Source organism: Chaetodon auriga, chromosome 13 (assembly GCF_051107435.1).
Source record: "Chaetodon auriga isolate fChaAug3 chromosome 13, fChaAug3.hap1, whole genome shotgun sequence".
NCBI lineage: Eukaryota > Metazoa > Chordata > Actinopteri > Chaetodontiformes > Chaetodontidae > Chaetodon > Chaetodon auriga.
In genome coordinates this window covers 25523180-25536453 of record NC_135086.1, presented here as the reverse complement: position 1 = coordinate 25536453, position 13274 = coordinate 25523180, and the positions used below count along the sequence as shown (strand labels likewise).

At 43.0% G+C, this 13274-nt stretch overlaps 1 protein-coding gene across 4 annotated transcripts in view; it reads right to left on the bottom strand.

Annotated features, from left to right (window-relative positions):
* pde1a (phosphodiesterase 1A, calmodulin-dependent) overlaps positions 1–13274 on the bottom strand; it is an 82135-nt gene that overhangs the window by 34910 nt on the left and 33951 nt on the right. For 2 of the 4 annotated variants that reach the window (XM_076747448.1, XM_076747449.1), the window contains one exon: positions 8637–8663. The exons of 1 other annotated variant lie outside the window; for it this stretch is intronic. In XM_076747448.1, coding sequence (XP_076603563.1) covers positions 8637–8663 — 27 coding nt within the window. Of the gene's footprint in view, positions 1–177; positions 360–887; positions 1167–8636; positions 8664–13274 lie in introns of those variants that run through there. One more of the 4 variants, XM_076747451.1, reaches the window with a different exon arrangement.

Below are 13274 nucleotides of genomic sequence, written 5' to 3'. Positions count from 1 at the left end.
CATCATTTACCATTGCCTGAAAAACAGCAGATTGTGGGTCTTAACAAAGCCTGAATCTATGAAATTATCATCTGCACTGGAGTCCACCAGCACCTCTACCGGGAGTGTTTGCTGTGGTCCGTGTATCATACATTGTATTTGTATTCGGGATGAGGAGGAAGTGGAAATTAGGCTCACCAGCACCCCCTGCCTGCTGAAGAGCCTGGCCTTTTGGCACCTCTGGACACTGGGCAAGGAGATGTCCTTTCTGGCCGCAGTAGAGACACAGCTACTGTCCCTAAGGTGTTGCTGCCGCTCCGCAGGCGTGAGTCGCGCCCAGCCCAGCTGCATGGGCTCCTCGGCGAGGCTGGGTCGAGCGTCTGGGGTGGTGGAGAGAGAGGAGGGTGTCGGAGGCACCTGTTCCGTTGGGCTCATCTGGGGGAAGGCAAGGGGACGTCGTCTCTGTCTATCTAGCCTTTCCCTACGTCTTTCCCTTAACCTATTGTCTAGGCAGATTGCTAGCTCGATGAGGCTGTTTAGGGAATGACATTCATGTCGTACCACTAGCTCATCTCTGATTTCCCCAGCTAGGCCCTTAAAAAAGACTGCCTGAAGAGCGGGCTCCCCCCAACCACTTTCTGCTGCCAAAATGTGAAAATTTACTGCATACTGAGAGACTGGCTGATTTCCCTGCTGTAAGTTAAGTAACTGACCCACAGGCTCTCTGCCTCTAACGGGGTGATCAAAAACTCTCTTCATCTCTTCTGTAATGAGGGTGTAATCAGTAATTAGCTTGGTGTTCTGACTTGAAATGCCTAGTGACCAAGCTGCCGCCTGACCAGATAATAAAAAAAACAATTGAGCACTGGTGCAGAAACTGAGCACATGACCCTAAATCACCTGAATACCTGGCTGGGATGGGGATATATGGCTGAGGTGCAGGGCTGGCAGGTGATTCGGCAGCTGGAGGTGGAGAAGGAGAGCCCATGGGAGGTGTACGAGAAGCGAGCCGGTCCGTCATGGCGGCTACTTGTCCTCCCAGTTGCGTCACACTGGTGGTTAGCTGCTGAAGATGTTCCATGACTTACAGCAGGGTTTGATTCATGCTGGTTAACCAGAACCCCCTGGCTGGAGAGGGCTTGTTTTAAACTCTCTGTCTCTGCTGGGTCCATTCTGGCCAGATGATTCTGTTAAGGTTGTTAGGAAGGCAAGGACCCAGAATGCAAAGAGAGTTTTAACACAGTTTATTGACCAACCAAAAATCACCGTAAGGGAAAAATGCAGCACAGACAGGAAAAAAAATTAAGATCGCTGCTGGGGGGAAAAAACTCAGCAACCAAAAAATGAAGAGAACAAAAAATCACCGTTAGGGAAAAATGCAGCTCAGGCAGACAAAAAAACAAAAATCACCACTGGGGGAAAAAAAACTCAACACATAAAAGGAGAACAAATTTTCCCTGTAGTGAAGACTAGCACAACTCACGAGAGCAAACCAAAAGCACAGGAAAAGACTACAGCATTGGCTGGAGGAGCGTGGCAGGGACCAGGAGATAACTCTGTGGCCAGACACAAAGGGCAAGAGCATGAATCATCTGGCACAGGAGTGTGAGAGAAGCCAGCTTAAAAAGGAGAGTCTTGATGAGGGAGGATTAAAGTCAGGTGTGTCTAGAAGCCACTCGCTTCAGAGGAGATCGGCCCTGCCCCTGCCACACTTCAGCCCTGCAGAGAAACAGACGCAGAACCATACCAGACAGAAAACACAGCCATAACAACATCTGTATTGTAATTATTGTGCACGACCTCCACAGCTGGACTGGGGAGTAAAGGCTCTGTTGAGATTGGATCTCCGGAGGGTCCGATTGTGGATATCATGACAAGGAAATATGGGGATAAAATTTTTAAATATTTAAATGTCTGGACAGCTGAGTTTGGATTCCCAATAGGGGGATCCCTCAGTCTGGAAAAACATAGTACTGGTAGAAGTAAAACTGAAAGAAATAGAACAAGAAATGAGAAAGAAAAAGAAATTGTCTGAAAAAAAAAAAAAATTATAGAAGGTCAAAAAGAATGTTAACAAATGTGGAAAGGGGAAACAGAACCACAAAACAAGGAAATAATGCAGAAACAAGTAGCCTTTTCATGTGAAAAAGTTGAAACCAATAAAAAACTTACACACAAAAATAACACCAGACTCGCAGATCTGTTCTTTTTTTGTTTCCACAGTTGGTGGCTTTGAAGCTGGATCCGGACCTCGACTGCAACCCACCAACTCATTCTTCAGGTCCATCACCATACAAACCTGCGACGTCCAACGAAAGAAGAGAAGCAGACTCCACCATGCCACAACAAAACTCAAGTTCGGGAGCTGCTCATCCTGATGGGTCTGTTCCACTACGAAACTCTACAACCTACCCCTCTTCTATTGGCGCAATGGCCCAATAAAAATGCAGCCTTCAACATGCCCATGGTTGAAGTATCTAGACCAGAAGGTGCAATGCTGGTTTTCTGCCCATGGACTTCTGGTGATGTCACAGCAGCCTCTCAACATTCGGGCAACCCCACAGCATCAAGCAAAAGGATGGTGAAAACCCTGATGAATATCTCACTCGCCTGACAGAGGTATTCAACACCTACAGTGGCCTTCAACTGCCCGATGAGTTGAGCAACACTTCAGATGTGAGGGAAATTCATTTTTTTAAGGGTTTTTTTTAAGTGGACTGAAACCAGATATTTCATCAGCTGTTAAAATTTCCTGCATCAGCTGGCGTGATGCACATCTGTTTGAACTTTGCCAACATGCCAAGAGACAACACAGAAAGAACTTCACATGGCAACAATAACCATATATAATGCAGTCCAAGAACATGGACAACCAAGTCATAGACACAGAGGAAAAAAACATGGTTGAGACAGGAACTGGGGAAGAAGAGCTCCCAATGATGTCTGTTTCAGCTGTGGCAAAGTTGGACATTGGAGACGTGACAAACACATCAGACTGACAATGGTTGGGGGTTGGACTCCTGACAAGCCAGACCAACTTGTGAGATCGGAAGAAGGTACTGCACCACACTCACACACACATACTGAGCAGACTAACACACTATCTACTGAGGGCTCAGACAATAGATATGCAATTGCTCTAACATTTCTTAAAACAGCAGGAGTAATTGTTCCCTGTGCTGAATCTCCAGTACGTACACCTTTGTTCCTCAAGAAAATGAGAGATAAAGATCAACCAACAGAATTTGTTCCCAAAGCCCCAAATGTTCCAAATCCTTATACCATCTTGTCTCAGGTCCCACCCAATGCAAAATTCTTTTCAGTGGTGGACCCTTCAAATGCTTTCTTTAGTGTTCCAGTTCATCCAGACAGTCAATTCTGGTTTGCTTTCAACTTCAATGGGTGAGGCTACACATTCACTTGCCTGTGCCAAGGTTACTGTGAAAGTCCCACCATTTACAATGAAGCTCTCAGACAAAGTCATGAATCTCTTGTTGTCTCTCCAGGCACTCCTTTGTTACATTGTGTTGATGACCTTATGACCTGCAGTCCGACCGAAGAGCAGTGTAAAGCCGACACAGTGTCACATGCTCTGTCCATGATTTACTTGAAAAAAAAACTTCTCACCTCTCCACAGCACGATGGCTAAGATACAACATTGTGCTTTTAGAAATGCCAAATATCACTGTCAAAAGATGCAGTGTTTTAAACCCTGCCACTCTCTTTCCAACACCAGACGGTGGACAAGAACACAACTGTGGTGCTGTCCTCCAACAGGTTTGCTCCCCAGGACCAAATCTACAAGAAACACCATTAACTAACGCTGATTTGGTTGTTTTTGTAGATGGATCTGCTTCACGTGACCCACAAACTGGTCGCAACAGAGTTGGATTTGCTGTTGTCATTAATCATGAAACTCTTGTCTCAGGTTCACTCCCCTCTCACAATTCTGCACAAGCGGCAGAACTGACAGCAATGACAGAGGTATGAAAACTGGCAAGCAAAAAGACTGTAACTATCTACACTAGATATGCATTTGGTGTTGTGCATGATTTTGGCACTCTATGGAAACACAGACAATTCTTAAAATCTGATGTAGCAGTATGATATGCTGCTGTGGATGAATGCAGGCGAGTCTGCTGCTCTGCACTTTACCTGGCGCATTAGCCTATCAGTGCAGAGGGAAAGGGTATAAAAAGAGACTGTGTCCCTCCCTCACCCTCTCACTTCCTGTCTCAAAGGTCCACCCCCTTCCGCTTCCTCCTCTGCTCTCCATGCAGGTAGGTACGCGACTATGTGTATGCTTCTGTGTATGCTGCTTTCTGCTTCGCTCACCACTGCCTGCTTCGCTCGCTGCCGCTGCTACTGCTTCATTCTGGGACTGTTCTCAAGTTATTGCTCGGCCCCTGGTACTCTGGTGCCCAGCTTTGTCTCTTAGCGGTGGGCTTCAGTGGTAGTTGCCCAGTCAGGACTGTGCGTGTGTGCGTGTGGTTGTGTGAGTGTTTGTGAGGACCGAGACGGGTGGATGAATGGCCATATTCACTAACCGGCTGTGCGTGGATGAGTGAGCGTGCACGGGTATTGTTTGGAATGAATTGGTTGGTTGTTTATCATTTTAGTTTTCAATTCTATGATTATGTTCATTTGTTGATTTAGTATCTCTGGCCAGAGACTCTTTTTCTTTGCTTACTTTTCTGTTTGTTGATTTGTTAATTTGCCAATTATGAGATAGATTTTCTAATTTCTATTGAGTTTCAGCCCTAGGCTGTTAATATTTTTTGGTGTATGAATATTTATTATTAAATTTCTTTTTGTGGCTTAAAAAAAAAACAAGGGTGTGAACTAATTGTGTTCTCAACTCTCCTTATAGTGCTGAGAGCCGACGGTGGTGGTGGTGTCCCGGGTGGTGGTGTCCCTCGTGTTGTGTGATTCTGGAGTTTGGTTTGCGGTGCACTTCATCTTTTGCTGTGTGTCACGTACGAGTGGGGTGCTCTTTCTTTAATTTGGACTTCCTCTCCCAAGTCTCCCCCTCGCTGTTGGTAAGCCTCGGCACTGGAGTAGGGTCTTAGTGCTTTAGTTTTCTTTTAAGTCATTTTTAATCTTTAGTGTGACAAACTAAATAAACTTAAGTATCTGTTAACCCTTTAAACCACATCTCCTGCCCTTCTTTGTATTACTTACTTGCGTGCTTCTTTATTACCATTTATATTTATCCAAAAATTCCCTGGGTGAAATTCCCAGTGTGGTGTTGTCGGTTTTCCTTTCAAATTTCATATGCTTACATCTTTACCATAATATTGTAATATCCCTCGTACCGCCACACTGATGGAAAACCCATTCTCCGTCATGACAAGGTTGCAGCTCTTCTAGATGCCATTTTGCTTCCAAAGTCAATTGCTCTTTGTAAATGCCTTGCTCATATTAACAACTCGCTCACCTCAACACAACCTCACACTATTGTGTGACATTTGTATTCATACAATTGTAGGCAAGCCTAAATGCAAATCTATGTTTGATATTAATCCTCTCCCCGATGATGACAAACAAGAGGTTAATATTATCTCAATATTTCATTGTTAGGAATTGCTGAGTGGGTGTAATGCAGCATTTTGTAAGAGGGCTTGTATAGTCATCCTATGCCTACCATACAGACCTTTTGTATAAACTGAGATTGAATGGATGGCTTGATACATTAGATGAAAGGACAGATGGATATTTTGTTTGGGGCTGTGCATCGTTCTCACTGCTCAGAATAGAGGGATTTTTTTTAATGTTCACTACATAGGAGACTGATGGCAGGGAAACATAAAGACACCACTGTGGGCAGGCATTATGTGGTTGTCATGGTAATCGAACACCTGCCTGTAAACTGGGAGAAATCAGTTTTAGTTGCCATGGTTACAGTTGGACTTAGAGGGATGGAGCGAGACAAAATCAAAGTTCAAGACTGCAGATATTCAAGTATTACATTTTTGTGAAAAAAAAATAAACAAAAAATAAATAAAAACACTTCATTTTTTAGTAATATTAAAAGACCAGTGTTTAAGATTTAGAGGGAGGTGAGGGGTATTCATGCAAATTAGAATCTCACACCTAGATGCCACTAAATCCTGCACACTGGTCCTTTACATTATTAGAATTATCATTGGTATTAGCAGCAGTAGATGACATAGTAGTGGTAGTAGCATGTAGTGGTAGTATTAACTAGGGTGAAGTCCTGGTGCTCTATGGGCTTCAAATTGAGCTCAAAGTCCATCTTCATTAAATACAATGTTGTTAAGAAGGTTAAAGACACACCTTTTTAATCAGGCTTTTAATTGACCTTTAAATTCTTCCTGTGTTCTTATCATTTATCTTATGTTGATGCCTTTTATTTTGCTGTTTTATATTCTGCAGAATTTTAAACTATTTAATCTACTTTTTTAAATTATCTTATGTATTTTTCTTCCTTTAACTGTTCAATTTCATGCCTTTTACTTTTAACTGCAGTGTTTCCTGTTTCCTCAGGGGGGTCCTCCACACTGAGAGTTGTGTCTGGTCTGCTGCTGGGGGTGGTGATCCCGGGTCCCTTCTGCCCGGCCGGGCGGGGCGCTCCCCACCTTGGTGTGGGGGTCCACCTGTCTGTCGGAGTCGGGGGGGCCCAGGTGCCGGCGCACCCTGTGGTCATAGTCTGTGACAACTCCTCTCGGTGTGGATGGCCCCAAAGGTGGCGTTTTCCTTGATCCTCAGTGCCTTGCCATGTCTCACTACTGTGTGTATGTGTGTGTGTGTGTGGGTGTGGGTGTGCATATATACATACAGAGGGTGGGAGGGATGGGTTTTCTCTGTTTTTATGTTTTCCTTTATAATGTTTAGCTTCTGCTAATGTTTCATTGGTTGCTTTAGTCATGTGACACAGCCAGGTCATAGTTCAGGGATTCTAATCAGGAACTTCTTTAGTTGTTACATGTGGTCAGCTTGCAGCTCCACCTTCTGTATTTTTTTCCTTCCTCTGTTTGTGCCTTGGAAAGCTTTTAAGTTGTGTTTACATTTACAGTTGATAATAGCATACAAGTGTCATGTAATTCATTTGGTTATATTACATTTAAATGTGAACACTGGCAACGTTAAACTAGCTATGAGTGTTTCCGATTGTAATTGATGGCTTTCCTGCTGCAAGGGTTTTGGGCCCAAGTGCAGAATCACCACAACACGGGTAAAGCTTTTATCAACACTTTAATCTTGGTCGGCAGGACCAGATTAGCAGCAACAACTGTAGTCTCTGGTATTGTGCAGGGAAAAAAACCTCCAGCAATCACAGGCAGGGAAAGACTTGGGACGTGCCGAATACAAAGTCTTCCAGTCTCTGTAAGTGTTTGGTGTGGCAAACACCAAACACTTAGGCAAACAATGTCCAGGAAACAAAAAGCAAGTGTAGGAACCATTCTTCATTTATGTTGTGCAAATTCTTTACTTTGACCACAAGGGTGCATTGTAGTTTTTGTTTCTCTGTTTAATGAGTAACCACCCACCAGCTGCTCAGCAGCAGCTGTACAAAATGAGGTGAAGATTGGTAGTTTGAGTTGAATGGTGGTGGGGAGCACAACAGTTCTTACTGACAGCCAGAGGAAAGCCAGTGCTCTTTAAGCTCAACATCAACTTCAGGGTAAAGTTCTGTTTTGTATATAACCTTTTTCATTTATTTGCAATAAATGGGAACATCACCCAAAGAGAACAACTTTGAAAAGGACATTGTTATTTCTGGAATCGAGTTAAGACCAATCCTCAAGCCACCATTACATGACTAAATTAAGTTTTTGTTTGATAGTCATCATAACAAGACTCATAGTCAGGGACAAAAGGCTAAGGCAGTTACCGGGGAACAGGAGAACAGGCATGGTCGGACAGACAGGCTGGGTCAGCAATGGGAGATCAGTGTGGCAGAGCAGCTTATATACTGCAGTGATTGCAATGATTCTCAGGTGTGTGATCAGATGAGCAGGCAGGTGGGTGTGGCTGAGAGTGGAAAAGTACTGAGGGCACCGGTGAGCAGATGAGGAAGCAATTTCAGCAGGTAAGCCTGTGACACGGGGTAGCAAAGGATAAAGAACAAAGTTCTGATACATAAGACTGTTTTGCGTTTTTGGATTATTCTCTCTTGGGCAATTTGACCATTTAAGACCTCAAACGAGTATTTAAATGTCCAGAATGTAGGATTAAGTGGGTTCTAGATCTGAGGTTGCAGATTGCAACCAATTGAATACCCCTTGCCTCACTCTCCCCTCTTTCAAATGCGTAGGAAAACCTATGGTGGCCCAGAAAAAAGCAAAAAGCCCTCTCCAGAGTCACTGTTTGGTTTGTCCGCTGTGGGCTACAATAAAAACATGGTGGTGCAACATGGTGGATGAGGATCCACTTAGATTAAAGGGCTCATTCTAAGGCAACGACTCTTACTCTTTCAGGTAAGTATACACTAATGAAAACATGATTATAAATATTACATTTCATTTCTGCCCACAGATCCCCTTTAAATGAAGCCCTGTGAGAAGTGTAGAGGGAAATTTATTTTTTGGGGAACTGCTAACAACTCATAGACTCACTCACAGTCCTGTACTTCAGACTGAGAACGTCCTCTATGTGTGTGTATGTGTGCGTGCATGTGTGTATGTTTGTCTTACCTCTGTGATGTGCTTTTATATTTCTGCCTGTGAACACACACAAAAAAAATAAGTCACTCAAATGAACAAATCATGTGCTGTGTTTAGACAGCCTAAATCATAAATTGACTGTGACCAGGTGTGTGCATTCAAGTAATCATGGCCTTGCTCCCAGGAAAATTTTGTGACAGTGGCCACAGTCAGTATTGTTGGTCACATGGCACACACAGGGCGGAAATAACTTTTTCCCCTAACACAGTCATCACAGAATGATGAATACATTTTTCTGGTTGTCACAAACGCCCTGAAATTGCTTTTTCTTTGACTACAATTTCATCTATTCAATCCACAAAAGATTGAAAAGTCTGGAAGAGTTAGATCAAGTCAGCTGGCTTGCCAGAGAAGACCTTTTAGTCATTACAGCCAACAAGTATTACAAAGAGCAAGCACAGTGGCATAAAGAGGTCAAACTAAAACAGTATACTGGGTACAGAATAGAAAAACAACTATGTATATGTACATTTGTACAGTTTATAAAAGTATTGTTACCTATATGGACAATAAATAGTGTTATTGCACAGTTGAGAGAAATATACAACTTAGAAACTGCACCAGATGAAGTGGATAATGTGAGCAGATATTAGCATTGATAACAGCAGTGCAAAACAAAAGTGGGTATATCATGTAGAATTGAGAAAGACCGCATCAACACAGTGCTCCATTACATGATGCTGGAGTTAAACAGTCTGACTGCTGTTGGGATGAAGGACCTGTGGTAGCGTTCTTTTTTACACATTGGAAGCTGCTTAAGCACCCTACTGTCTCGTGCAGGGGGTGGGATGGGTTGTCTATGATTGATGTCAGCCTGGCTAACATCCTGGTCTACTACGGAGGAAGGACTACCAGGATGGGTCAAACATGGAGGAATTAATTTCACAGAAGCATGGCGTGTGCATGTAATGCATGTGGTTGTGTGGAGTAATCAATAAAGTATGTCTCTTCTTCTCTTCTTCTTCAAACATGAGGCTTATATTGAAGATGTGCAGGAGGATCCCGCACAGCCAATCTGCACAGCTGTGTGTAACAGTCCCTGAGCTGATGCCCATCTGGGCCTGTAGCCTTCCTTGCCTTCATCCTCCTGAGTTCCTTCCTCACCTGGTCAGCTATTATGACAAGGCTGGGTGCAGCTCCCTTTGCACCCTCCTCAGCCCCTGATCTAAAGACCCTCTTCTTCTTCAGTAGGGCTTTCAGTTCCGGGGACACCCAGGGTTTGTGGTTTGGGAAACACTGTGCTTTAGTGTCTTCCACACAGAAGTTAATGTAGTCTGTAATGCAGGTTGTTGAACTGTCAATGTCCTCCCTGTGTGGACTGCACAACACATCCCAGTCAGTGGTGTCAAAGCAGTCCCTCAGTGCCATGCTGGAATCCTCCTACCATCTTCTCACATACCTGATGGCTGTTTTTTTTTTATTCACTAAAGGTATGTATGCAGGGAGCAGATAAACCAGATTGTGATTTGGACGGCCCAGTGGAGGTAGAGCTGATGAGCTGTAAGCATTCTTAGTTTTTAAGTCCAGTGTTCTATTGACTTTGGTGTGGCATTTAACATACTGTGTGAAAGTGGGGAGAGTAGAGGACAGGGAGCGTAATTGAAGTCTCCAGAGATGAGGATGATGGCCTGTGGGTGTGATGTCTGAAGCTGTGTCTAACAATTTGCTGTCTACTCCGTCTTTTATGTGTTTTTATTCTGTACCTTCTTACTGCACTTGTGTAACCTAATAAATGTCCTTGTACCGTTTAGTGTTGTAGGATAACATGACTGGTGAAAACCAATTTTGATAACAGGAGGCAGATGGCACTTTTCTCTCTTTTCTGTCAGCAAGGTTTGTTGCATTAGATACACGGATAAACAACACTCACACACAGGTTCCTGTCCACGTCCTGGTAACTGGCCAATTACATTTGGTCGGGCAAGTCCAACTTCTGTATGGGGCAGACCCAGCCTGGGCTCATTCTGACTGAGATCATGGGAGAGCTTTGTCATTCCGAGTCCAGCGCTGCTATACTTTACCTATGACCTCAATAAATACTTTGTGAACTGAAGATTTCTCCAGTTTGTTCTTGGGCTTCCAATGAAAGAATCAGGCTAACAGTTCCAGTTGTTATCATTTAATTTAAAGAGTTACTGACCATTTTGACTATTTACAGAAAGGCACTAATGCAGGGAGACGTGATGTCTGGCATCTTCCCCCAATCCTTCAGGGGGTCTGGAGACACAGACAGTTCCACTTCAAAGATTACCTATCACTTAGAGTGTTTTTAATGGAGATGCTAATTCTTTCATGATAGCTCTACACCAGATGAGGATGTTAAAACCATCAGGATGGACAAGTAACATGTCTTCAGAGAGACTCCAGAATCAGATAACATTGACAAGTAAATCAGACATTCCTGTAGCAAACTGTTTTGTGTGTCTGTGTGTTTTCTTTTCTATCACATCAGGATAATGTTTGATGTCAGGATATATGTTTGATTTAACTTTTGATGTTCCTACAGCACTAAACTCATATTTTGTATGATATCAATGTTTTCCTGTTTTTCTTGCTTGTAAAATGACAAAACTATGATCATAGCTCTTGTAATAATTTTTTTTTTATCCAGTTTCTACCACAGAACCATACTGCCATTTAGAGACTAGAAGTGGTTAGGTTTCTGATACATGACATGAGACAGTTACACTAAGTAATGCTTAATTCACCAAATATAATCTCCCTTTCCTTGTTCCTTTGCTCTATTAGTTCTGCTATTAGTTATCATATATGTTAGTATGAGTATTGAAGAATGTTGTCATTATTCATCAAAAGGTGTCTGATGCATGTTGTGAACAATGTTGAAATGTCATTGAAAAATTGATCATTTAAAATATATGTGATGGACCATAGTGAGAAGCAGATGAGTTCATCTCATGCAATCATTAGTTAATGTTGTCTCTCTATAAGATGAGATCACAGCGTTCACCTGTAAATCATTCTACATGCGGAAGGTCTGTTCGTCACAAGACACACCCCAGAGCGCTGAAAATATACGCACACTTCTTCTTTGTTTGACTTTCACTTCACTTTCCTCTTTGTTACACGTCTTCTTGGACATCTTCTTTGTCTCTTCGTCGTCTCACTTCTTTGTTTGAGACCAGTCTTTACTTACTCTTTACTCACGCCACTTTTTTGGCATTTTAGTTTTTCTTTAGTTTTTGTAACTGAAATTTTTGCTCGTCGGTTGTCTTTTGCCCACCTACTGGCGTTTTATTTTAATCTTTTGTCTACTTTTGCTTGCCACATTAAACCTCATAACTTTTTCAGACTTAAAGCCAAACTCTCGAAATTAGTGTATCAAAACTATAGAAGTTTCCGACCGGCCATCGGAAGTGTTTTCAACTTTATTATTAACCGAAAAGCTTTTGCCATATGGCCGTCAACCTGTTTGGACCGAAGTTCTGCAGCGAGCCTTAACCCATCTGTCTAGATCAAATAGCAGCTGAAAGAGCTACCCCTTGTCTGTTGCCGAACAGAGGCCTTCCAGCTCCTGAAGCATCCCTGTCCAATATTGGCTCTCAACCGCGGTTCAAATGGTTCGCCTGTTGGACAACAGCGCAGATCAGAGCCACGTGTTATGCCCCGGTCTAGGGGAGCCTTTGACATAACAGATGCGCTCCCTCCAGTCTTCCCACTCCGAAGAAGGCCAGCAACTAGATAAGCCGAATTCAAACAAGTTGCAGTTTTATTTAGCTTCAGGGGAAGAACAGGCCAACATAACAAACCGAACAAACTAAAATCACCCTACACTTTCCTAATAAACAAAAGGAAAATAAATGACAAATTTATAACCTAAGCTCCTGACATAAAAAACACAGGAAAAAACGGGTTCAAAACAAAAGCCCCCCCCCCCCACACTTAACTGCCCTAACTATTTACAAATATTTACACTATTTACAAAAGTTCAAAACTTGATTTTCATACAAAAGTTCAAAACTTGATTTTCACACACTCAGAGTCTGCTAGCTCAAACAATCCAAACATCATGCTGGCGTTTCCTTGTGGTGGAAATTCTGGAGAGAGGGGGAGAGTGTAGGCTAGAGCTGGGAATATTAGCCCGAACCCGGTGGGTTCGGGCGGGTTCGGGCATAATATTTATCATTTGAATCGGGTCCGGGTCGGGCTCGGGCTTTACGTTACTTGCGCGGTAAATTCGCGATCACGTGAGGCATTTCGATCTGCACGATAGATGCAAAATGGATGTTGCAGAGGTGAAAAGGAGATTAGCCAGTGGTGATTTTGTGTTGGTCCAGCAAGCAAATGCAAGGTCAGAGGTCTGGAAAAACTTTGAACATGTACATAATGAAAATAATGAGACAGTGGGCTATGTTAAATGTAAGAAATGCGACGTGTTGTTGAAGTATGACAGCAAAACAACGGGGAATTCATCGCTGACCCGGCATGTTGATCGGAGCTGTAAACGTGCCCATGATCAAACTCAAACGTTAATATCTTTGTTTGTTACGGCACCAAAGCCCATGCCTGCAAAGGTGAAACAAACAGTGACCGAGAAGTGTGTCGGCTTCTGCTGTAAAGATATTAGACCTTACTACAGCACAAATGATT